A 26,188-nucleotide genomic window follows, 5' to 3' on the forward strand; every position below is an offset into this window, starting at 1 on the left:
GATAAGCAAACTCTCGAGAGAAATTTGGGTAATACAAAAGATAATGACCAAATGTTTATATAGTGTGTGTTCTAATTTGTCCTTTTAAGGCCAATTTCATAAGCGCCGCTAGTGAAAGAATTATCAAAGAGTCATTACGATATGACACATAAGGAGTCAGATGCATCAAAACCTTCGAGAATATCACCAAGTATTCATGGCTACGGATGATTGCTTAAAAAATGAAGTGAAAACAGACTCCTATTCACAAATTTGTGCAAATATCATCGTAATTGGTGTGGAATGACCAATTATGAGACTTTCGAAGGGCTTGAGGTCCCACAATTCAGAATCGGAAGAAGTTCAATAAACATCACCCAAGGGTAAGAAGAGAACAATTTGATGACAAGAAGAAATTGCTCTGCATCTTTGGCTGGCAAGTTGGCAACTAGAATGCAAAGTTCCTATTTCAACATGCGCATTGTTTTTGCATTACATCTGTGATAATCTAATTTGTCAAATGTTGTTTCTTAATGTCAGGTAAGTGAGGCAGACAAGTAAAAGATGTGCTGCTAATCAACATGATTAATTTTCTTTTTTTTCCCAGACAACAATGAGGTGAAACACCCAACTGAAAAACAAAAGCATTCAGCATCTATAACATCACTACTAGAAGAAGACATCTAATGGCATCTCTTAAAAGAAGAATAAGAAGAAGACATGTTGCATTTGGATAGAGTTAACAAGCCCAACGAGCAATACTAAGCATACCAATTTACCAAATCATATTTTCTGAGGAGATCGGAGGAATAGTTGGATCAGAAGGGCTTCTCGTACTCCTGTGGCGGTGGCTGCTCCCAGGCTGGCAAAAAGCCTACAGTATGAACATAATGGGATCAGAAGTAAAGAAGAAAATTTCTTTGGCAAAATAAAAATCATATTTACTGCTCATCTAACAATAGCAAGTAACATAAATTTAGTAAAAGCAATATATAAAAAATTTAAATGGTTGACGTCCCCTATAGTACTCCATAATCTGATGGTATGTCATAAATGAAATATAAACTTGCAGAGATTAATAGAAAGGTACAGATCTATCCAAGTCGTACAAATTTGCAAATTATTCGATGGACCTGCTTCGTCTGAAAAATTGGAATCCACAAGCTGAAACGAGTGCCCCCAACCTGTCTGTCCTAACACCCCCCAGCCATGATGCATTCACCGGCTAAATTTTACATAAAATAACTTCCAGGTCCTAGCACTTACATAGTACATGTTGTAATTTAAGATCCTTTCCACTTCAACTCTTTCAAGTCAATCCTTAAAGCAGTCACTTAGAAGTTCTTACAGGCAATCAATTGGTTATGACAAATGCTAATAACCTTCAACTTGGAACCTTGTCTTGCTTGAAAATTTTACAGGTTATTTCCTGTCAATCTCTTTTGTAACATATTCTCAAATCAATTCATCAAGGTGCAGTTGCAATTGCTTCATCCCCATCCCACAAGAGAGATTTAGTAGAGACACATAACTAGATTTTACATAATGCAAAGATGTTTCCCAGCTAAAGAAATCAAAATGTTGTCTTCTGGATTACTTTTATTATGCCTCTTCCAGGTTCTTATAAGATTAAGAGGCAAACATATCTACAATCTATCAAACGCCTTGGACAATGGAGGAGAACCCATGTTACCAGCAAATTATATGAATTTTTAGTTTACAAGCTTTTGGTGAAAACATGGTCAACACAACTGCAAACATCACATCTTTTTTTTTTTTTCATAAGTAAACAACAATTTTATATAGAAAGCGTAAGACGCCCCAGTACACAGACAGTATACGACGAGCACTTACAAACCCAAAACCCAATAACACGCCCAAAAACAGCAGAAAGCCCCAACAACACCCACAAAACCCGAAACGCTAAAAAAACACCCACTACAACCAAAATCCACCGACTAAAACCACAAGAGACCCAAAATCCAAGCCGACCGAGGCCGGACTACAAAGCAAACCCAAAAAACAACGGAAAAACAACCCGCCAAGACCTACTTCACGTGAGCCTTGCCTTTCCTACGCTTAAAAGGAACCAAATCGTCGCCATAATTGATGGAGCTATGCAGATTCAAGAGCTCTCTCTTTCCTTTGGACTTCTGGCGCGCAATCATCTTGTCCCGCCGAAATTCTTCTTCCATGGCATCTCGAATTGCCATAGCCTCCTCCCCAAAGTCCCTATCCAACGCAAAATCCCCATCCAACGCCCAATCCAAGGGCAAACCATCCCAAAAATCATCTTTTTCCTCCAAAACCACAATCTCCCCGTTATGATCAAAACTGACAGGCCAATTCTTGGATTGGGAGAATCCATTTCCCTCCACAGAGAAAGGAATGATGCAACTACTCGGAGGGGAGGAAGGTCCTACCACCCCGACATCGATGACTTCCGAAGGCGAAGCGGAAGGGGCTAAAACAATCGGGCGAGGGTTGAGAAACCCCTTCTTAAGAATACCCTGCTTCACTGGAGGCTTTACAACCTTAACCGCAGGAGGCTCTGGCATCAACACCTTATTGACAACAATGCTAGCAGACAACTTCGAAGCTTCCAAAGAGTCCGATAATAACTCATCATTCCATTGCACTGAGTGACCTACCCTAAACTCCCTAGCCCTCCTGATATAATGCTGAAAAGGTTGAATTTGCAGCAAGAGAGGGGGGGGGGGGGGGGGGGGGGGGGGGGAAGAACGAATCTTCACTCCCAGCTTAGAAGCCCTTGAGAGAGGAGGAGCAGCAGCAGAGACAGAAGGCCCTGAACCACACGAGCTACTGGAAAATCCCGAACTCACTAATAGCCCAGCCGGATTCGGAGGAGCAGCCGACGAGAAGGGAAGAGCCCTGCCAAACTCTGCTAGTTTTGAGCCCTTCAAAGAACCCGGGGACTGAAAGACCTCCTCCGTCGGTGCAGAAGAGGAACCTTGCGCAGGAGACACTGGAGAAACAAGCACAGCAAACACCGGGGAAAAGGAGGCCCACCCAGAAGACGCCGGAAAAGAGACCGGAGCAGAGAGCGACTGGACGGGACCTGCAGAAACTGCCGCCGAAGGCCGCTCAACAGAAGGCGCTGGAGACAAAGCCTCCGGGATGAGAGAGCGCTGAATGACAGGACCTGGAACCGCCGCCAAAGGCCGCTCAACAGAGATGGCCGCCGAAGACAACACCTCCGGGGAGGAAGAAAGCTGAACCAAACCTAGACTTGGACTCAAGCCCGGACCCGAGACCCGCCTCAAAACCGACTCAGACCCGATTCAGCAACCCTCACAATGGGCTTAATCACCTTAGCCCCAGCCCGAAACCGGGACCCTTTGAAAGCACACTTGCACCTCTTAAGCATCCGGTCCGCCACAAAACCCAACCTGCTTTTAAACCCAACAGAGGACTTTAAGCCCATTCTATGCGAAGACCCACAAGCCCAAATTAAAGCTTTAGAAAGGCGCCCAAGGATCTCTAGAATTTGCCCGAACACTCCAGACACGCTATCCCTTTGCAGAGAAGAGTCACCCTCAACATCGGCTACCCTAGGCACGCAAGCTGAACAACAGACGCAATCTCTGGAGCTAAGACGCTCATCAACACAACGGTCCTTACCCAGGGGACCAGTCGCTTGCTTCTCCATGGCGGAGCAGCCCACTGGTGGCGGCTTCTTCTCCAAATCGCACCAACCCGAATTCAGCACTGCATACCGGCAACCCAAGACTGAGGCGGTAGTTCCCGAGCGCACCACCTCCGCAAACGACGGAGTACCTGTTCCCTTTCCCATCTTAACACCCGTCAGAGACCCATCTGTGGCTCCCATAAGATCCACAGGTTTGCTCAACTCCCCCCCCCCCTTCTAAGTCCCCTCCGAAGAATACATCCCACCACCCGGCGACCGAGCCTTCAAACCGAGAAAAGAAAGCAGCTTCCTCAACTCACCCACCACCCGAGACCAACCCCACCCACCACGGCCTTCATGGAGCCAAATAGCCCCTTTCCGACCACCCTCAGCGTAGGCTACCACCTCTAGGAAGCGACCGGCCTTGTTCCCATTCCCTCGAACCATCAGAGCTTTTGTATCCTCCCGAAAGTACTTGACGAAATCCAAATCTGGATCCTTCAAAGCCTTCTCGACCATGGCCATCAACCACGCTGAACCCTAGACACCCAAAACAATGAACCCACTAAACGCCTTCCTCCTCTCTTCCAAACAGAGCTCAGGCTCTCCTGCCTTCGTCGAAAAAGAGAAGCATTTCGCTTCCACGGTGAAGCAACGCTCCATCTAAGCCGATCCCGAAAGATTACAGGACAATGCCCCATGGAGCCATACCCACAAACCAACCCCTCAGCACCACCAGCCAAAGACCAGCACCAATCGAAGAGGAGACCCCTTCTGTCGCACCCAGCTCAAACAAGCCAGAAACTAGAACTAGCGTGACGCGCCTCCTCTAGCAAGGGAAAGAAAAAGAGAGTGGGGAAAAGAGGAGAGAGAACGGGGAGTTTTAATCAGAAAGTAAGAGTTATGTTGTTTCATCACATTTTAAGGACCAAAAAGTAGAAAGGAGAGGGGGAGGGTCCAGATGATCATAAAACTTCCTTCAAAGTCAGTGACACAGAAAACTGTTTTTTCATTTAATTTCAACACAGTAGGTTGACAGGAGATAGGAGAGACGAACAGCTCCACTTGCATGTTAACAAACATCACATCTTACCCTTACGCATACAACATATCAGATAACAAACACGAAATGAATGATGCAGGTTGAAACCTGCTAGGGATGGTTAAAACCAAAGGATTTAACCAAGAGAAAGGTGATAGTTCCAGGATGCCACTCAACATGACCAAGCCACATGCTTGATTGTTGCAAGGAATCACTCAACTCCAAGAGCAAGAGAACTTGCCAATATTTTTCAGATGCAAAGACATTCTCTCATCTTAATATTTCTCATTGATATTCATAGGAGATTAAAAAGTATGACCAGTCACGGTCTTACAATAAATGCCAACAACTTTCTAGGTAGTCTAAAGACATTCCCAAGAGACAACTTAAAGCAACATTAGTACTAGACTAATTCCCATAAGGTCTTACCTTAAAAAATAAGCAAAGACAATTTTCAACACAACTGATAAACAAAAAAACTAATGACTTATTATCAATTTCTAGACACCATAATCCTCAATTAAGACGGGCATTTGGCATCTTTTTTGCTCCATCCTTCAAGTGATTTATAAGATCACCAATAACCCCAAGAAAATCAATGGAACCTAAATCTTGAGTCAACAAATGATCAGCAAAAACTGAATTTAACTAAAAAATTTCGCTATCAAAACAGCAGGGTTTAGGCTTGTCCTTGCTTAAGACATCTTATCTATCCATAATTAGTTCAAAATCACCTTCAGGGTATTCATCATAAATCAGTGGAAAATCTAAATCCAAAAGTGCTTCATGACTATTAAACCCACAAGAAAAATCTTCAAATACTTCCTTTGAAGTTTTAAGGCTCATCTTATCTTTCCTTTTTCTTCTTAAGACATGTCTGTCAAAATGTTGAACAAACAGTGATTCACTTTTATAAAATTGTCTTCACTCTCCTCATCATGAAAATATTCATCCGGAGGGTGCATTTCAATTTCATTTATCACATTGTGATGGTTGGAATTGTTTGACCACCCCAATCTCTGTAAGACTTCCTCTATGGCTCCTTCTACATTGGCTTGCGATCGTCAAATCTTATTAATAACACCTCTGACCATGCTTTCTCAATTGAAGTCATGAAGATCGATTGACCTCTTGGCATGAAGAAAATTCCAAGAATTGAACCTTGCTTTGATGACAATTTGATGCAGGCTGAGACCTGCCAAAGGCGGTTAAACTCAAAGGATTCAGCCAAAAGAAAATGAATAGTCCTGGGTTGCCACTCAACCAGGAGTAGCGGACGCCACTCAGTGTTACCAATAGCGGAGGCAACTCAACGCGAGCAAGCCACACACTTAACTTTTAGGAGAAATCGTTTAAACTCCAAGAGCCAGAGAACTTGCAAAATGTCTTTCAGAATCAAAGACTCTTAACTTCATACTTCTTATTGATATTTATAGGGGTTTACAAAACATGAGTCAAAGTCATAATAAATGTTAACAACTTCCAAAACAAAATTCAACTTTCTAAGTAGTCTAAAAACATTCCCAAGACACACCTTACTAAGCAACATTTATACTTGACAAATTCCTATCCACTCCTTAACTCACAAAATAATAAAAAAAAAAACATTTGGTTAATGACTAATTATCACTAATACCAAAAAACTTAATGACTTAAGGTCCGTTTGGGTTTGCGATTTCAAAAAGTACAATTTAAAAATAACTATTTTAAATTGTACAATTTGAAAAAGTGATTTTTAAAAACGCAATTTGGCCTTTTTTTTTTTTATAAGTAAAATTTTATAGAAAATAAAGCGTAAGGCGCCTCTACGTACACAAGAAGTATACACAGGAGAGCCAAAGTTGACCCGAAAAAACCCGAACAAAAACCCAACAAAAAGACCCCAAGACAAAACCTAGAAACCAAAATAACACCCAAAAGACAACCTACAAAAGAACCCAAGCAACGCACCCAAAAAAAACCAAGAAAAACCTAAAAACTGAAAAAGCACCAGCGAACAACCCACAAGAACCACCAAGGTATACAACCCTACGACCTAATGGCCTTGTCTTTCCTACACCTAAAATCGCATTTAGCCTTTAAAATTCTGCGTTTTCAAAAAAACACCATATAGCCTGCGATTTGAAAAGGCAGTTTTCTGCGTTTTCAAATCGCAATTTTTTAAAAATGTAATTCCCAAATGATTCATTTTCTGTGATTTGGTCTAAAATTGCATTTTTTGTCTACGAAATCGCAATCCTAAACACACCCTTTAATATCAATTACTAGAGATCGGAATCTTCAATTTTTTCAAAGAACTTGGTTGCCATTTCTCACCGCCCACGCATCTGCATCAATGAAAGACAACATATTTTCCTTGAAACCTTTAGCATTCATTTGGATGTCAAAAAGAACCAAGGGACGGGAAAGAAAAATAATTAAAATGCCTGAGGCAAACTATCAAGCATCTTTCCCTTTTGTCTCCAAGATCTAATTGTTGCCCATACAGATAGGTATCAATTTTTGGCAAAAAACAATTTCTGCCAAAAGAGCACACAACTATGTTACACTACACCACAATTAGGGGTGTAAACGAAGCGAAGCTACCTATGAACTCGTTCGGGCTCGGCTCGATAAAGCTCGGCTTGTGCATGACTCGGTTATTAAATGAATCATTCGTGTACATAAAACTATACTCGAATATTAAACGAAACAAACCCATATAAAACTCGGTTCACTCGTTTATATGATACTAAACCTTAAAATTTAGGTGATATACTGATATGACATTGTGTATCTTCATTATATAATGTAAATTATGTAATAAACATATGATTCATCATTCATATCAACAAGACAAAAACACTTATTTTGTATAACTAGTGACTAAGTATGATCTAATCATGTAAATTATGTAATATGATCTAACAATTCATATAGATATGATAAGGATTCATATGTGATATAATTAAGCATATATTTATAAGCCTATAATGCTATAATTATAAATTATAGTAATATAATGTCACATAATTCCTAAATTCTAACTCATAAGTATACAATTCGTAGTAATGTAAACTATAAAGACTATGAACTAGTGATAACTAGATCACTTTACCACAAAATATCGGTATTTCTTTTTTGCGAGTTGTGCCGAGCTTAATTTTTAAAACTTGTTATGAGTTCGAACTCGTGATAAATTTAAATGAGCCGAGCTTGGACATGCGCTACTCGCCCGAGCTCGGCTCTTTTACATCCCTAAAAATTATTCACAATATTCATTTAGAAAATAATTTTTATTAGGACCTGGCATAAACTAAGCATTTTGTACCCTCCAATAACAGTCAACCAAGTCAGCTTGAAACTCTAAAACCCAGTAGGACGAAAACACTAGTTGATTTCTTCTATTCTCTCCATTTCCCTTCTTCTTATTTGTCAACCATAGAATTTTATTTTATTTTTATTTTGGGATCTATTTCAAACCAAGAACTAAAAGGATTCTCTTTCACCCAAAACACAAACCATTTTCAGTCGAAATTAGCCCAGCCATCATTCTCTCTTCAAGTTACAGCGCGCACACACACCTCCATCCTTCAAGCTCCAGTTGCAGTCCCTTAACCATTCAACTTGCAGAAACCCAATCCCGGTGCTGCCATTCAAATCACAAAGAGAGAGAGAGAGAGAGAGAGAGAGAGAGAGAGGTAGGAAATTTATTTTTATTTTTGTTGTATATGAGGAAGGTTGGGTTGAGAGGAGTGGCCGGCAACTCCAGACACTGTTGGGCTGCCCTTAGCAGCAGTGATTGTGAGAGAGATGAAAGTGTGTGTGTGTGTGTGTGTGTGTGTGTGTGTGAGAGAGAGAGAGAGAGAGAGAGAGAGAGAGAGAGAGAGAGGGTACCGAGAAGAGAGAAATAGAGGCTAGGTGGAAGGGGAGAGGCCGTGCCGCCCACAGTGGCTGTCTGTGAGGAGAGAATGTGATTGTCTGTGGTGAAGAGATATGGGGTTGCAGGGAGAAGAACGAAAAACAAAGGGGAATTGTAGGGGATAATTAAAATACACAATGCAGAGAATCCCTTTCAGTTCTTGGTTTGAAATATATCAATCAAAAAAAAAGAAAAAACAGAAGAACATGGCTTATCAATCCGGCTTTCGCAATGAAGAACGAAACTGGTATAGTTATTGCTATGGTTGACAAAGAAGCAGAAGAAGAAGAAGAAGGGAATGGCGCGGGGGAAGAAGGGGAATGGAGAAAATAGAAGAAATCATCTAGTGTTTTCGTCCTAATGAGTTTTGGGGATACAAGTTGACTTTGCTGGCTGGTATTGAAGGGCACAAAGGACCTGGTTTATGTCAGGTCCCTATAGAAGTTATTCTCATTCATTTAATGCATAAAATGCTTTAGTGCAGTTGTTAACATGATATCCTAACATCACCTCAGGTAGATCAACAATAGAAACTCTAGATTTATAAGAAAACAAACCATGAAATTAAATATCTGGCATACTTAATGGTATTTCTCCCAGGGACATATATATGGAATCATCATCCGCGAGAGACCCCTGAAACAACCAATGGAAGAACATAAGTTGTACATCAAAGTGGTTAAAGCAGACCGTATTATATACACTAGAATTAAAACCATATAACTACAAACCCACCAAGTGGGGACAGCTATAATAAGATCATATAAGTGCAGAAATATGCAGGCAAACCATCAAGCAGCCAGACAAAAATGTTTTACATCTGTAACCTATTATCAGCAGTTAGAGGTGGCGTGGTACCTCTCCATTAGGAAGGCTCATCTCGTTATGCATTGAACTAATGCCCCCTGGTACTGAAGAACAATTCGGAAAATCATCTCCGAGCAACCCTGAGAACATAAGCCCATAACCATCCTGAACGTCAGAAATATCATTGGTATTCTGCACATTATTAGAAAAGCTCTCAAGGCTCGTATACACTGTCTCCCTGCACATTTTCAAGACCAACAAATCAATAAGAGCAAGTTGTAGAAAAAAATAAAGAAATTTATGAGAACTATCAGCTCCAGTAAGCACCTTGCTAAAGAAAATATGGAAAGGCAAACTAAAAACTATACCAGGGGCAAGTCTGCAACACTTTTTATTTAAATTGATCAATGCAAGTAACATCCTCATGAAAGAGCATACATATAAAGAAACTTACTTTCTCTCTGCATTGTGGAAAGCCTTATCATCTTGGATAGAATCATTTTCTAAATCAATAACTTCAATGTCTTTGGCATCAGTGACACGTCTAACATATTCACCAGACATCTGGGAGTTACCCATTGATAAGTCAACATCAACCGGTGCTGCTTCTTTTCTGTTTCTGGAAATAGATTGATAAATATGGATCGGATCATTATCATGATTCTCATTTGTATCAGAAGCTCCCATGAGATTCAGGTCACAGATTTTAAATGAACTTGGAAAAAGCTGCTTCTGTTGTGCATACTCAACATGTTGTTCACCCCCGGCTTTAGGGAACTGAGAATCATTCCCCAAGCTTTTATGATCAACAGCCACAGCCATGATGCCACCAGGTGAAGCCATGTCTTCCTGTAAGCTCTCTTTCCTTTCACTTGAGTTAGAAAGGTGGACATGCTCGTCAGCCTTTGTTACCTGAGAGGGAATCCATTCTCTTGGTTTTTTGGTTCCCTCTCTCGTATCAGTACCTTCTACAGCTCGTTTTTCACCTCTGTCATTAACAATGGAGCTACAGCTTGCAAAACCAGGCAGTCCCCGACTTGATTCTTGCTCACTGTCACGCATAGGAACTCTCTCTGGGAAAGATTGAGTTGCAAAGTTACCCTGCTCAATATCATCAGCAGAATCTAATTCCACCACATTTTCAGCAGATGGGACAAACCGAACTTTAGAAACTTCAGATTCAAGAAACTTCGAAGCATGAATATTATCAGACAGTTCATCACCCAGGGAGGTATTAACAGAGGCATCTTCAACTAATATTTCAGATCCTCTTTGAGGCTGCATGTCAGAAGCTTTTCCCTCCTCGATCTTTGGAACTGGGTCAGCCTTTGGGCCCCTATGTGCCAATGAAGAGCGAGTTCTGGTGGGCACCTTGGCAAATTTGCAGAATGTTAGTAAATCGGTGCTATTCTTGTCGGAGGGATTGCCCTCCAAAACACTATCCTGAATGGTTAAGTGTTGTTTTGCACTCTGTTTGTCAGTTTCATCACTAATATTGCCATCCTTCACCTCTCCAATTCCTGCATTCGAGTTCTTGAAATCATCAGAAATCCTGGTCAATTCCCCATTAGTCTCATGGTGGAGATCTTTCCCAGCACTAGAAGAACTTGCCTTTGAAACCATATCATCATCTTGGAACTGATACTTGTCTAATTCAGATTCTGAGTCACCTGCGTCCTCACTTTTTGATGCTAGTTCACTTGGACTGGACATCTGCATCCCATCAGTGACATCTTTACCAAATTGCTGCTCCTCCTCGTGGTAGTGTCCAGAAGAAGCATTATCATCAACCTCAACGTCAGCAGAAGACCTTGGTCTATCAGACCACGAGCCACTCCTCCTGTAGTCTCGGCCATAATCTGAGCCATAACTTCGAAATGGAGTTCCTCTTCTCCTTCCTTTGGAATTAAAATCATCAGCAAACCTTCTCCTACCCGACCCTGAGCCAGTATCAGAAGCAGCATTCCCCAAACGGGCAAGGGCAGAGGGTCGGCCCTCCGGTGGAAGGTGCAAAGGATCTCCTTCTTGTGGCCTAAACTCCTGGAACTCGCCCAACTGCTTCTTCAAACTACCATTCTGCCACTTAACAGAAAGTGCGCTTGGAGGCAGCAACCCCTGTGAAACCAAATATTCGGCTGCAAGTCGACCAGCTTCCATAAAAATGTCGCCTTTGCGCGGCGGCGGTGGGGGCTGTGGTGGTTGAAATGATTTGGGGTGGCCCTGGCCACGCCCAAAACCACGACTCAAGTTCCTGAATTCAGAGCTGCCGTAAAACCCATGGCCTCTGATCACCGAACCCTCAGGGGAGATCCGCGAGGCAGCTACACCCATTCCCATGGAACTAGACCTATACCCATTTCCAGGACTACGATGCCGGGCATGCATTTTTTGTCAAGAAACTATATTTAGTTATTTAAAAAGCAATTGGAAGACCAGAAAGCAAGGACTCTAACCTTCCTCTGATGATCAATTTCAGTACGCCACTACCTGGGATCAGATACAAAAGAAATTGTGCAGTGTGTAGAATATTTTTATCTTCCACCCACATACAATAGAAGTTGGGAAAATCCTAAATTGGTGCTCAGAAACAAGTTTTTTTTTTCTCTCCTCTGACAAATCAGATCCCCCAACTTTGGGGAAATTAAACCATAATTGGAGAAAAAATCTCCTTACCAGAGAAGGACAAAACCCCACCTCACAACAAGAATGTTGAGCTCAAGTGCTGCCACCAGCTCCCTGCCACCTTACTTAAAAAACCTGAACCCAACCATCAGTTACCTGATTAAGGAACCTTATAAACCAAAATTGAAACCACATGTACCAAAAATATAAATCAAACTCTATTCAGAAGTTGAGATCATTGAGTTAAAATTCTAACCTTTAGTTTTCCATTTTGGGGGTGTTTGGTGTCTGTCTCCGGAGCAAAATGAATGTTTCAATTCAGGGTTTCAGATCCAATACTATATATTACCAAGCACGAGGCCGGCTGATTAGATTAGCAGCACATAAGAAATTCCCTCGCCCACACACCACGCCGGAAAAACCTTGTGCTCAATTCATTTACCATTTCCCCCTGGTTTTGGCCAATTCTTCGCAATTATGTATAATTCTTTTCTGTGTTTTTAGAAGGTTTGTCGCCGTATGGAAAAAAAAAAAAAAAATTATATATATAAGGAGTCCTGTGAACAGCACGCGCCCAAAAGGATGCCCGAGTCATTTTGATCCCACCGTGTCTTCTTTTTATTAGTTGTATAAAGAATACTATTTACGGATTTTAATTTTTAGTACTACTCGCGTTGCAACACTAATTTAATAACAAATTAGTCGATTATGCGACATTTATGATTGAAATTTTTAATACGATCAATAAATTCGACACGAATTTAACAAAAAAAAAAAATTAATAGCTTTATAGTTAATGAGTCTGGCCCGTTCAATTTAAGGAGTTATATTTGATTTATCTATATAATCATATACTCATGTTTTAACATTGTCAAATACGAAATCTATTTCAGTTTTACTTTTGTCCCACAATCAAATTAAGAGATGTATATGTATAAAAAATATTAGACTAATAATTTTGTTTTTATAATTTTCATATAACTTATTGACATATGTTAAAACATAATTTAGTTGTTGAAGTGGTTCCATTCACACGTTAACATGTCTGGACATAATTGTAAAAAACATAATTTAGTTGTTGAAGGTTATTCTATGTTCTGTTTCTATTCTAAGCTCAAAGCAGTTAAAGATGTGCTTAAAGTGAAAAACAGAGAAGTTTTTGGTAATTTGGGTCTGAAAATTTCTCAAGCCCGGCATGAGTTAGCCAAGGGCCAAAATTCTTTTATTTCTTCCAAAGGCAATTCTGAATGCCAAAGGAAAGAGAAGGAATGCCTTCATTTGCTGATCTCTTTGATGGCTGCAGAAGAGAATTTTCTTAAGCAAAAATCAAGGGTAAAATGGCTTAATCTTGGGGATGGTAACAATGCATTTTTCCACAATGCGGTTAAGGTTAGGAATTCCACTAATCTTATTAAAATGCTGAAGGATGCTGAGGGTAATAGTATTCATGATATGCATGAGATTAAGAGAATGGCTATTAGCTTTTATCAGAATTTGTTGAGGCATTCTTCTCATATCTTCTCTTCAGATAAGGCTGATCGGGTTGCTGGTCTTATTGATAAGAGGTTTTATGATTCTTGTGTGGCTGGTATGTGTGCTCCAGTGACTAGATCAGAAATTCAAAGAGTTATTTTCTCTATGAATCCTAGCAAAGCTCCCGGCCCGGATGGCTTTACAGCTAGATTTTTCCAGAAAACTTGGCCTATGATTGGGGATGATTTTTGTGATGCTATTTTTGAATTCTTTGTGACTGGAAAGCTCTTAAGGGAAGTGAACTCTACTATTCTCACACTGATTCCGAAGAAGAAGAATGCTTCTACTATGGGTGATTATCGGCCTATTGCTTGTTGCAACTTAGTATACAAATGAATTACTAAGATTCTTGCTAATAGACTGGTCCCTGGACTTGATGAGGTTATTAGTTCTAATCAAGGAGCCTTCATTCCAAAAAGAAGTATTGTTGAGAACATTCTTTTAGCTCAAGAGGTTGTGTGTGATTATCATAAGGAGAAGGGTACTCCAAGGTGCACTCTTAAGGTGGATTTGATGAAAGCTTACGATTCTGTGGACTGGGAGTACATTTTGCATTGCTTATATTGTTTTGGAGCCCCTGCCAGATTTGTTGCCTGGATTAGAGCTTGCATAACTAGTCCTACATTCACTATAAATCTTAATGGCACTTTAGTGGGTCACTTTGCAGGTAGGAAAGGGCTTAGACAAGGGGATCCTATTTCCCCTTATCTTTTTGTCTTGGCTATGGAGTGTTTATCCCGTCTATTGGCTCAAGCTACTGTTTCTCCTCATTTTAGTTACCACCCCAAGTGTAAGGCTATTAAGCTTACACATCTTTGCTTTGCGGATGATCTTCTGGTTTTTTCTGCAGCTAATCTTGCTTCGGTCTCTACTATTGTGGGTGCTCTTGCTGAGTTTGAGTCTCTTTCTGGTTTGAAAGCTAATCCGGCCAAAAGTTATATTTTCCTTGCTGGAGTGTCGCTGGAAGATAAGCAAGACATCCTAGATTTTCTACAGATGCCGGCAGGTTCTCTTCCAGTTAGATACTTGGGAGTCCCACTCATAACAAAACGGCTGTCTTCTTCTGATCGTGAAACTTTGGTAAGCCGAATTACAGATAGGATTGATTCTTGGACTGTGAGAAGTCTTTCCTTCGCTGGTAGACTTCAGCTCTTATCTTCAGTCCTCATTAGTCTGCAGGTTTTTTGGGCTAAGGTTTTTATTCTCCCTAAAAAGATCATATGGTTGATTGAGCAAAAACTTAACCGGTTTCTTTGGAGCGGAAAGGACTCTAAGGCCAATGCTAAGGTTTCTTGGGAGAGAATTTGTGCCCCAAAGAAGGAAGGTGGTTTGGGTATTAAAAGGGTTGAAGTGTGGAACAAGGCTTCTATGATTAACCACATTTGGAACCTCTTCACCAAAGCTGGATCCTTGTGGGTGGCCTGGACTGAAACAAATTGGTTGAAAGGAAGGAGCTTCTGGCAGGTTCCTATCCCGACTTCTTGCTCTTGGAGTTGGAAGAAAATTCTTAAGCTTCGAGACCTTGCAAAACAACACATCAGGTTTAAGGTTGGGGATGGAAGGAAGGTGTTTCTATGGCTGGATCAGTGGCATTCGGAAGGTTATCTCTTAGATAGATATGGCTATAGATTGATCTATGATTCTGGTTTTCCCATTAACTCTAGACTTCATACTATTATTAAAGAAGGGAATTGGTATTGGCCTGCAGCTCGATTGGATGATTTAGTTGCTATTCAGAGTCAGCTTCATGATGTGGAGATTGGTGTAGATGATATGCCTATCTGGGATTCTAGTGATGGAAAATATTCTTGTGCTGATGCTTGGAGAAAGCTGAGAACTGTCTACCCGATAGTTAAATGGTGGAAATTAGTTTGGTCTCCTTTGTCCATTCCTAAACACTCATTTTTTCTTTGGTTAGTGTTTAGGGATGCTTTGGTTACTAAATATAAAATGTGTTGTTGGGGATTTTCTGGAAATATCCTCTGTCCTTTTTGTTATGGGGGAATGGAGAGTCGTGACCATCTTTTTTTCAAGTGCAGCTTTAGTTGCCGCATATGGATTCATATCATGGTTGAGTGCTCTTTGATAAATGTTCTGGTGGAATGGGATTGTATTGAGAGTTGGGGTAATACCATGTTGATTGGGAAGAGTCTTAAGGCTTGCTTGGGTAGATTGTGTTTAGGTGCCACAGTTTATCACTTATGGAGGCACATAAATGATTTGATTCACTTAAAAATTCCCAGATCTGAAGAAGCTATTCTGGCTCAGATCAAGTGGGATGTGAGGGTCCGGGTGATAGCTCAAGGCAGATTTAAGAAGCTTACCTTTAATGCAGAACTTGTGGATAAATAGAACCTACAACATCTGATGTAGATGTTCTGTAGATTGATTGTGTGTATTTGGTGGATTGTTTGTTGTTTGTTCTGATCTTGACTTGTTGTTTGGCCTGAGCTTGTCTTGTTGCCTTTTGGTTTGTTGTAGTTGGTTTTTACGGTGTTTAGGCTTGTATTATGGCCTTTGGTTTGGTTTTTGATTGGGTTATGAGTTCTAGTTTATCTGGAGTGTAGTTGGTTGTTGATCAATAAAGCTTTCATTCATCGAAAAAAAAAAAAAATTATAGATGTATCATTATTTATATGCATTTTGGCTAATGACAAGGTTTTCTTTAATTTAATTTATTAAATTTATATCAGTTCAAAATACATGTAATTTTTATATGCATTCTTAAAATTGTTTAAAAATTAGTCCGTCTAACCCTTTTAGAGTTAAATTCTTAGTTTTGTCTCCTTTTATACATTTTGAATAATATTTGAATTTGGAAGAAAATTTTGTTGGTTTAAGAATAGCTTAGTGGATAGATTATAAAAAGCTAAAAAGAAAAAAAGAAAACAAAAGAGATGAAAAGATGTCTTGATATAAAATAAAAATAAAATCTAAATTTTATATTTTTAAAATATTTTGTATTTTAAATTGTTTACCCCCTGTATTTATGTTGAGAATAGAAAACAAATTGACAAATAATAATAATAATAATAATAATAATTAAGAGCACTTAAAAATATTTGGGCAGAAAACGAGAAATGTGAAAAACAGAGGGGGGCGGGGGGGAAGAAAACGACCTAAGAACCATTACCAGGGAAGCCAAAAACAGAGCATGTGCCACGCGGTGGGAAAAAGGTGAAGGAAGAAACCCGAGGACGGAAATAATGGAATAATGCCTACTCGTTGTGTTCAATTTCAAATTTAGACAAACGCGTCTCAGAGAAGAAGAATTGCCTGAAAAAAGGACGGTGAAATTACTGGAGGGTAATGCTAGTTAAAGAAGATGTCAGAAGGAGGAGGAGAATACAGCGACCAGAATCGTCTGCTGAATTCTGCTAATTCAAACAACTACGACGAGGAAAACGAGTTGGAAGCTCAGGACGGACGTAGTTCCAGCCTCAACAGGAGTGCTAGCTCTTCCAGAGGAGGCGGTGGCTTCCGGGATCTGCTCAAGCATTTGGATCGAGGCTTCTCCGGACGCCGCCACAGTTTAAAGCGCCCCGAAATTAGAGATAACAGCAATAGGAACACAATTGTGGATAATCATCATCAGCTTAATCATCTAAATGCTTCCGATGCCAACGACGTCCTCGGCGACAGTGCCCCTCCTGAATGGGCTTTACTTCTCCTCGGCTGCCTCCTTGGCCTCGCTACCGGTCTCTTTGTTGCCGCTTTTAACAGATGGGTTTGTTCTTTTCTTCTTATGGATCTGGTCCTCCCTGTTCGTCTCCTTTCTTATGTTATCATCCATGATCTATCTCATGTCCAAAGCCTATCCACTTTTTTGAGTTCGAATGCCTCGGTTTTGACATTGTTTTCCATTAACTCGTTTATATTGCACTGAGTTGTGGAAGCACAATTAGGATCTAGAGGAACAACTAAGAGACGCACCGGATATGATGATTTGCTTTGGCGTCAAAGTGATGTGGTTCAAGTTGGTAACAGCCGATTCAGTTACCATTATTAACTTCTTCTTTTTTATAAGTAATCGAATTTTATTGAGAAGCGAAAGGGCGCAACCCAATCCATGTTGAATCCGCTTGTATTCAATGTTGAACCTTCTATCACTCTGTTTTTCTTGGATACAAAATAATTTTCAGAGTGTTTCCACTTCCTCCCCTGTAAGAACCAGGTGGAGGAAGCGACTTACCAATCAAAACTAAATTTTAAATTGCACTTGAATCATTCAAGTACCGATTTTTACCTTGATGCTTCCTTCGTACTCACTCATGGTGAGGACTATCACTTTCTCAAATCAAAGTCTGAGATAAGAAATGCAGCTTGCGTAGTTTGAAGTTGATTTGTTCGCACATATATCATGTTTGTGTGTTTGAATTGTTTTGCTCATTTATGTAATATGTAAGTGCTTGATCACCATCCCATTGTTACATTCTGGTGCATCAGTAAGCTTTATTTAGCATTCACTGATAGCTTAGTTCTCATCCAGGTGCATGTAATACATGAATGGGCCTGGGCTGGTACTCCAAATGAGGGTGCTGCTTGGCTTCGTTTGCAGAGACTGGCTGACACTTGGCATCGAATTCTCTTGATACCAGTCACAGGAGGGGTTATTGTTGGCATGATGCATGGTTTACTTGAAATATTGCACCAAATTAGGCAATCCAGCTCTTCTCAAAGACAGGGTTTTGATTTTGTTGCTGGTGTCTTTCCTACTATAAAGGCTATCCAAGCTGCTGTAACTTTAGGTACTGGCTGTTCTTTGGGTCCTGAAGGCCCTAGTGTAGATATTGGAAAATCATGTGCCAATGGATTCTCATTAATGATGGAAAACAACAGAGAAAGGAAGATAGCTCTTGTTGCAGCTGGGGCAGCAGCTGGAATTGCTTCAGGTATTTAGAGTTTCTTGTTGTGGATTGTGTTCATTGGAGAAGTTAATCTTTGTTGTTGTTCAGTTCTTTTCTTGTCAATAAAAACCTCGTTCAAAGCCATTTATGGGCTTATTTCGATCAGCAAGACAATTCATGAGTGATATAATGAGTTGATACCAATAAAGCTTTCTGCTTATGACTCCATGTTTTCATTTTACAACTTAAATTGTTAATACTCTTTCAAAATTTTCTTTCTGTCAGGTTTTATTTAATGTTAAAAATTATAACCTATCAAATTTTTTTTTCTTCTTTCTGCCAGGTTTTAATGCAGCAGTTGCTGGTTGTTTTTTTGCGATTGAAACTGTGTTGAGGCCTCTTCGTGCGGAGAACTCTCCTCCTTTTACAACTGCAATGATAATTTTGGCCTCTGTTATCTCATCAACTGTATCAAATGTTTTGCTTGAGTCAAAGTCAGCTTTTACAGTGCCTCAATACGATTTGAAATCTGCTGCTGGTAGATTATCTTACACTCATTTTTCTTTCCCTTCTGCTCTTTTGATTCATGATATGTGTCTAATACATGATTACATGTGTGTGAATTTTCTAATTGTCTTATACGGTATATGCGTATGTATATATATACATATCTCTCCTCAATGCTTTTCTCAGAGTAATTACTGCTACAGATTTTTTTTTTTTGGTGAAAGGAAAAGAAAATTATTTGTTTTGTGAAGCAATTGATATATGTATAAATGTGGTAAGTTAAAGTCATTGTTGGCAAGTTTCGGCTCTGTTTACTGTATGTAGGGCCCAATAAAGTTGCCTTGCCCGTGATATGCAATTTCCCTTGGTACTTTCAATAGACCTAAACTCTTGAGTTTTTACTTGAACACAATTGGAATTTTTAGAATTTTGTTGTTATTTGGTTGCGGATTTTTTCTGTTCCTTTTTGTATTCCTTGAACTGTTCAAAGTGCAAGTTTGTTTTTCTAGGAGAGGCATCGCAGAAATAACGCAATCACAGCCCAAAATTTTCCAAACCTTTTGGAACCTGCTTCATGAATGTGTGGCTCGTTGTTGAATTGCTGTTAGCTAACTATTAAGTTTCATGCATCAGCTGTTGTTGATGAGTTTGCAATTAGAAAAAGTGAGCAGTTTGAGTTTTCTTCTTTTATTAGGATGAATATGCAGTTACCTTCTTTGAAGAAAATGTAGGGGGACCAAGCTTTACTTGAACAATAAACCACCTTTTCAGGAGTCACCATTGATTCAGTCTGAAAAGATAAAATTAAGCACATGGAAGAGCAATTATGCTTGCTTTTACCCGATACCTATTAGGAGTTACATAAATTCCATTGCCTGCTAAAGAACATAGGTAGTGGTCGATATAATTTTTTCGCGCTTATGGTCCTTGGGCTAGTCCTCTTTGAGTACCTTTACTCCACATTGCTTCTTGCATTGTCACTTTGTTAGTTGTGGCTGATATGGACATCTTCATATAAACTTGGGTGTGGTGCACATATAGTTGCCTAAAGAAGTCATTTAGGCATAGTTGAAACCTTATATAGTCTCCTTGAAATCTTGGTTTATGTTAAGATGCATTTTGGTCAACTTTGTTTGCTTATTTTCAAACTGCAGAATGTGCATATTCCTCTACAGCAGGGCTTCTAGCTTTACATTGGAGCCACATGCTATCTTTGCATATTTGCATGAGTATGTTGTAAATGTAAGTGTATGCACACATGGATGTTATTGTAATGTGAATGAAAATATTCTGAAATTTCTTGGTAGTGTGTTATTTAACAGGCTAGATACTTTAAAGCATAACTATTCTTGTTAAAATTCTATGACATAACATGGGTACTAGGAAAGATAAGTTATGGAGCAAACATTTAAATGAGGTGGGGCTAACATTTATTGATGAGAAGATGGGGAAATCGCTTAATTTGGTTTTTTCATGCGCAATGAAGATCGATAAATGCACGAAAAGAAAGAGTGATTTGATTCAATTGGAAGGAGAGGGTAAAGAAGAAAGGGGAGGGGAGGGGGGGGGGGGGGGCGCAGAAGCAGTAAAGCAGAATATGATAAAAAGAGAGGTCATAAAGAATATGATCTTCAATGTAGTAGATTGACCTAAATAAGATAATAAGATACATGTAGCTGGTCTCAATTACTCCCTCCATTGCATTTTGTTTTTCCATCTTTCCCTTCTAGGATGTCCTGTGATAGATTCCACTTCCAAAATCTGTGCACACAATTATATGATATACTGCATGTGTCTAATTTTTCGTGTTGCCTTGCAGAGCTACCTTTATACCTGATATTGGGCATGCTATGCGGTGTTGTTAGTGTAGTCTTCACTCGCTTGGTTGCTTGGTTCACAAAGTTTTTTGACTTAATCAAAGAAAAATTTGACCTTCCTGCTATTGTGTGCCCTGCTTTGGGTGGTTTAGGAGCTGGGATAATAGCTCTCAAGTATCCTGGAATACTGTACTGGGGCTTCACAAATGTTGAAGAGATTCTACATACTGGGAAGACTGCTTCAGCTCCTGGAATCTGGCTGTTAACTCAATTATCAGCAGCCAAAGTTGTGGCAACTGCTCTGTGCAAGGGATCTGGCCTTGTAGGTGGGCTTTATGCACCAAGTTTGATGATTGGTGCTGCCGTTGGTGCTGTATTTGGAGGCGTAGCAGCAGAACTTATCAATTCAGCAATTCCAGGAAATGCTGCTGTTGCCGAGCCACAGGCATATGCTCTGGTAAAGTTGTCCTTTGTAACAGGCTCATCTTAATGTAGCAATTAATAACTGTTCATATTTCTCACTCCTACCTTTTTTTCTTTTTCTTTTCTTTTTTTTTTTTTAAAAAAAAATTTCTGTGCAAGTTTATTGAATACTTCCTAACATCTGTTGCAGGTTGGTATGGCTGCAACATTAGCTTCTGTTTGTTCAGTACCCTTGACATCGGTTCTACTCCTGTTTGAGCTGACAAAAGATTATAGGATAATTCTTCCTCTCATGGTAATTATTGCATCATCTTGCTTGATACTTTCCATATGTACAATAGATCTAAAAAGACAGCATGGAATTAACCATTTCAGGTCAAGGAAATGTATCACTACTTTTGCTTTTTCAAATAGATCATCTTTCTTGGAATGTGGTCATATACCTTGGCTTTAGTTAATTACGCAGCAATATTTGTTTTTTTTCGTTTCATCCATCATACTTTGCTGCATTGTGAAAAAGTGATACAGCTTTTTCTCCAATGTTCTCAGACAACATATCTCCTTGCTATTCCCACTATTTTTGTCTGCGAAATACATTACTTCTTCATAGTCTTCAAAGCAAAGAACAGTAAATTCTCCAAAAGTTCTCCTTTGATTCTTGCAGCTGCTCTAGTTTCTAAAAGAGTAGAGCCTAGAGGGAGGGATGTCATAACAGCCATATGAAATGGAAATCTCCATCTTATATTCTACCCTTGTATCTTTTTTCTTTTTTTTTTTTGGTTCTCCTCCCCCCATTTGGAAACATTATATTTGCATATCTTTCACAAATTGGGATTAAGCTCTGTTGTTTTATTTTGTCGATGAGTAGATATTCATAACTTTGGTTATCATTGAACACCGTATGGATGTCTACAACTTTTGAATGCTTGATTTTTACCCCCTGTTGCTGTGAATTTGTGAGTAGGGTGCTGTTGGATTAGCAATATGGGTCCCCTCTGTGACAAACCAGGGGAAGGAGAGTGAAGCATCTGATACACAGAGTTCAGTGAAAGGTTATACTTCTCTTTCACCTGCTGATGATAAAGAGGAAGTTATTTGGAGAGGAACTGATAGTGGAGATGGTTTAGAACTTTCTGTTATAGGAAATGATGCTGGTATTGAACCAATTAATGAAGATATGCTTTTGGAAGAACTGAAGGTTGAATTATTTCTCCTTTCTTAACTGATATTAGTATTCACCATTTTACTTTTATTTTTGATCAATGCCATTTCTCATTGCAATTTTCTGCATTGAGCTTATTATCCGTTATCAGTTTGCTATTTATTTTTTTACCTAACATCATCAATTTCTCCGATTGTCAGGTTTCTCAGGCCATGTCAAAGAACTGCGTGAAGGTTCCACTAGTGATAACCTTGAAGGAGGCAATAGATTGTATGCATGATAACCAGCAGAAATGTGTACTGGTGGTTGATGAGGAAGACTTTTTAGAGGGCATATTAACATATGGTGACATTAGACGATGTCTTTCCAAGAGTAGCGATACCACCAAAAGTGATTCAAGGCATCCGGATGTATGCATTAATCAAAATGTCTTTGTTGTTCATAACCTCTGATTGTCCCAGATTGTCATAATAATTTATTATTAGCTCATATTCATTCATAATTCTCTCTCTCGGATACATGCACGCATGTGTACTCACAGACATATTCAGACTCCTTTTCTATCCACTCCACTCAAGTGTTTGCTATTGTTTTATTCTTTTCTACTTCTAAAATTCTCATCATTGTTGTATTCTGTGATGTGTGTTTTTTTTACTTTTAACAATTTTTTAAATTATTAATTGTTTTACGATGTTTTAAATAATTCACATGGCTAAAATTTCTACAGGTGAACACAATTCTTGTTTCCTCTGTTTGTACGCGAAGTATAAGCTACCGTGGGCAGGAGCGTGGACTTTTAACCTGTTATCCAGACGCCAATTTGGCAATTGCCAAGGAGTTAATGGAGGCCAAGGGTATCAAGCAGCTGCCCGTGGTTAAGCGCGGTGGAGGATCCAAGAAAGGAAGGAAGCGAAGGATTGTTGCTCTTCTTCATTATGATGCAATCCGGAACTGTCTCAGGTTCTCATTGGTTTCTTAGTTTATGGTTCTATGATGTTTCCTTCACTTCACTCTTTTTGATTCTATAATCAATTTTGTAGTGAAATAAATAAAATAAGATATATGATTTCTATCTAAATCAGACGAGCTGCCTCTAGCATTTCCATTTCTGCAATTCAGATTCAGAGTGCGAATCTGAACATTCCTAAGAATCTGAAGAGGAGATCTCTCTCGATCTTGAATTGAGACTTACCCCCCTAGTTTTAAATTATGATAAAATAACAGCCTCTCGTTTGTCTCATTCTTATGGGGATTTTGGTTTTTGTTTCTCTGAAAATAAATTGTATGAAGTCTCTGGTGCTTTTCTAGTTCTTATGGGTAACCATCGTTTATCAAGAACAATGAAACTAGGTGATTGAGTGTATTAAACTCGTACAATTAACCATATTTATCTAAAAAACCTTCCCTTCTTTTCCCCCTGTTTTGGCCAAGGCCAAACAACAGTATCTGCAAGCTCAATTAACTGTTGGCGTAGCCTTCTTTTCAAACTGATCTTTCTTGGCTTAGTCCATAGTATTGGACAAATAGTCATTGGTCAGTTCAATCATGTAATCTGGACAGATAACAGCATATTTAGAAGATTGTTAATTTCGATTCTTAGATTGCTATGACTGACATTCTTCTATGATTCTAACTATGATCGATAAATTCTGTTGTGTTACTTTGTAACATTTTGGCAAGTCCCAGACAGGTCTTGTGAATTTTTTTTTTGTCCCATAGACTTCATAGATTTTGTACTGCTGACATGATAGATCATTCATGCTTGAGACTGAAAGCAACCAAATTGTCTATGAAGTACTCCAAATATGCACTTTTGTGGGTTCTTGCACTGGGGGGCGAAATGAAATGAATTGCTTGTCATAGCTGCTGCTGTCCTTTGCTTATGTCAGAACATGACATGAAAACAAGTAGAACATTTTTTTCTTTATTTTTTATAGATAATCAACGAATATTATAAAAAACGTAAGGCACCCCTAAACACACCGGAAGCATACAAAAGGTAGAACATATATGATATATTGAAAGATGAAATATAAAGAACTAAGGTAGCGAAACAGTAAACACCCCCCGGCACGAGGAAAAAAAAAAAGATAAAAAAAAATTTTAAAAGAAAAATGCCAGGGAAATAAAGTGTAAATATATCTTTTATAAGTAATAAGAAATTTTGTTGAAGGCAAAAAAAAATCTATACGCAGCAGGTGTACATTTTAGTCTCCACAAGAGGTTTTGATGTAAGATTCGGGAGAGCAATGAAGTGTGAATGGTCTTTTTTTAGTAAGTACTACATTATGCTGCTATTTAGGTCTGTTAGGGCTGACTCAAGATTCTAATGTTTTTTGTTCTTATTGTGGGCTAAAATTTTTTAATCATGTTCTTCCTAGCATAATCATGATTTTTGCATCCGAGTTAATTAAATTACGTGCTTCACTTGAGGATGATATTTCTGTCTGTGCAGAGAGGAGATAAATCGCGGGAATTTGTATCAACATAGAAAGGAAACCAATCCCGAGGTGATAGTTACAAATGGCCATTGATGCTGTTATGAAACTGATTGTCGAGAGTTCCTTCAGGCTTCAACCCCCATTTGCGAAAGAGAAGTTGAAAGTAAGACCATGTGCGTCGTCTTTGTTTTTCTGGTATTGGGCCTCCTAAAGTCGGTTGATAGCCAAAAAATACGTGGTCGACAGTCCCTCCTTTTGACGGCGGTAATCAATATCATTATGAGTTTTTGCTGTGCCCAAGATTCCTTTAGTGTAATATAGCAATTTGCGCTTTGTACATGCAACTTTCGGTTGCAATTCATATCAGAAGTAAAATTTGATTGAAAAGAATAGGAACCACAGTTTTACTTCATTCAAAACTGAGTATTGAAGCAAATGATAAATGCCTGACGTGAAAGGCATCATCCAGCTGCAGTGTAGGCCTATATATATAGTGAAGCAAATGATAGTGCCCAAGTTCATTACAAGGCCCTTTTAATTACTTTGGGCTTCAGGATGTATGCCGTTCTTCCCCCACATTAACAATGTATGTCATACTTCTCTTCTGGGTAACGACTATGAGAGACGGCCATTTATCAGCGCTTTCTGTTACTACCACGAGGATTGTGATAAGCCGATTGTGGACAGTTTGTAGATGTTTGTTAGCACTGCCCTCCTGATCAACTCTGGTGATGGACATATTCACAAGGTTGATCGGTAAGGTTGACAATTTCTTACACAATCTACAAACTCGATATGAACCTAACACGTTAAGGTTGAAGAGTGATCCGTTTGATTAAATAGGTCAGACTAAAGTTGATCTAGATAGTTTTATACGTATGCCTCAACAAGACTTGAATCTAACTTGTGACATTTAAAGCTGATAATTTTTTACAAAAATTAGCGGGTTAAAGACTGAGGAGTTTGACTTGTTTAATTAAATGAATCGAGTTGAAAATGACATATAGAATTTTATACTTACACGACCTGACTTGCAAGCACGAATTATTACTTTTATATGCAAGTGTTCCTGTGTGCACATGTTTCCAAGTGTAGAAGGCGGCAATAGATTTGATCTTCATCCCTGGTCTATAAATTAGCTGTTCCTCGTCTCGTTGACACTCCCTCGTGGGAACTAATACGAAGTTGATAGTTTAGACCTTTGCCTGACGATGCAACAAAGAAATATACACTCAATCTGACTAAGGTAAGGTGTATAAAATCATTGCTCTAGTTTCCAGTTTCACGGAGGGGATGGGAGTAGGTGCCAATGTAAAATGCACGTTTGCCGTGACAATTAAGTGTCATTGCACCATCTTTGCCACTTTCCAAAGCTGCTCTCAGCATCAGAGTGCACAGCATTTTCATACGAACATGCTCTTGCTTGCTTCAGATCATGCACTAAGTTCATGCAAGCAT

At 39.3% G+C, this 26,188-nt stretch overlaps 2 protein-coding genes across 3 annotated transcripts; one reads left to right on the forward strand and one right to left on the reverse strand.

Annotated features, from left to right (window-relative positions):
• Positions 1 to 535: 535 nt before the first annotated feature.
• On the reverse strand, positions 536 to 12,508 carry LOC133874921 (uncharacterized protein At4g26450). Of its 2 annotated transcripts, none has more exons than XM_062312838.1 (5): positions 12,257 to 12,508; positions 9,833 to 12,135; positions 9,430 to 9,616; positions 9,153 to 9,207; positions 536 to 853 (listed from the first exon to the last, which is right to left on the reverse strand). In XM_062312838.1, the coding sequence occupies exons 2-5, from the start codon at positions 11,761 to 11,763 to the stop codon at positions 798 to 800; spliced, it is 2,229 nt and encodes a 742-aa protein (XP_062168822.1). In that variant the 5' UTR covers positions 11,764 to 12,135; positions 12,257 to 12,508; the 3' UTR covers positions 536 to 797. The 2 variants fall into 2 exon arrangements, with proteins under 2 accessions (XP_062168822.1, XP_062168823.1); XM_062312839.1 differs by having other exon boundaries at positions 9,129 to 9,207.
• A 4,126-nt stretch (positions 12,509 to 16,634) lies between these two features.
• LOC133875203 (chloride channel protein CLC-f) lies at positions 16,635 to 25,271 on the forward strand. Its single transcript, XM_062313246.1, has 9 exons — positions 16,635 to 17,260; positions 18,023 to 18,425; positions 18,724 to 18,918; positions 20,707 to 21,161; positions 21,318 to 21,422; positions 22,092 to 22,325; positions 22,490 to 22,699; positions 23,017 to 23,249; positions 24,745 to 25,271. The coding sequence occupies exons 1-9, from the start codon at positions 16,859 to 16,861 to the stop codon at positions 24,821 to 24,823; spliced, it is 2,316 nt and encodes a 771-aa protein (XP_062169230.1). The 5' UTR covers positions 16,635 to 16,858; the 3' UTR covers positions 24,824 to 25,271.
• Positions 25,272 to 26,188: the final 917 nt, after the last annotated feature.

Source organism: Alnus glutinosa, chromosome 8, assembly GCF_958979055.1.
Source record: "Alnus glutinosa chromosome 8, dhAlnGlut1.1, whole genome shotgun sequence".
NCBI classification, from domain to species: domain Eukaryota; kingdom Viridiplantae; phylum Streptophyta; class Magnoliopsida; order Fagales; family Betulaceae; genus Alnus; species Alnus glutinosa.

Excerpts from the sequence above, each read along its gene's own strand:
- LOC133874921 (XM_062312838.1), bottom strand. The coding sequence starts at position 11,763 with ATGCATGCCCGGCATCGTAGTCCTGGAAATGGGTATAGGTCTAGTTCC. Across the intron at positions 9,617-9,832 it reads TTCCACAATGCAGAGAGAAA|GGAGACAGTGTATACGAGCC; the intron begins GTAAGTTTCTTT and ends GAAAATGTGCAG. Across the intron at positions 854-9,152 it reads CCTGGGAGAAATACCATTAA|GCTTTTTGCCAGCCTGGGAG; the intron begins GTATGCCAGATA and ends TTCATACTGTAG.
- LOC133875203 (XM_062313246.1), top strand. The coding sequence starts at position 16,859 with ATGTCAGAAGGAGGAGGAGAATACAGCGACCAGAATCGTCTGCTGAAT. Across the intron at positions 18,919-20,706 it reads CGATTTGAAATCTGCTGCTG|AGCTACCTTTATACCTGATA; the intron begins GTAGATTATCTT and ends GTTGCCTTGCAG. Across the intron at positions 23,250-24,744 it reads GCAATCCGGAACTGTCTCAG|AGAGGAGATAAATCGCGGGA; the intron begins GTTCTCATTGGT and ends CTGTCTGTGCAG.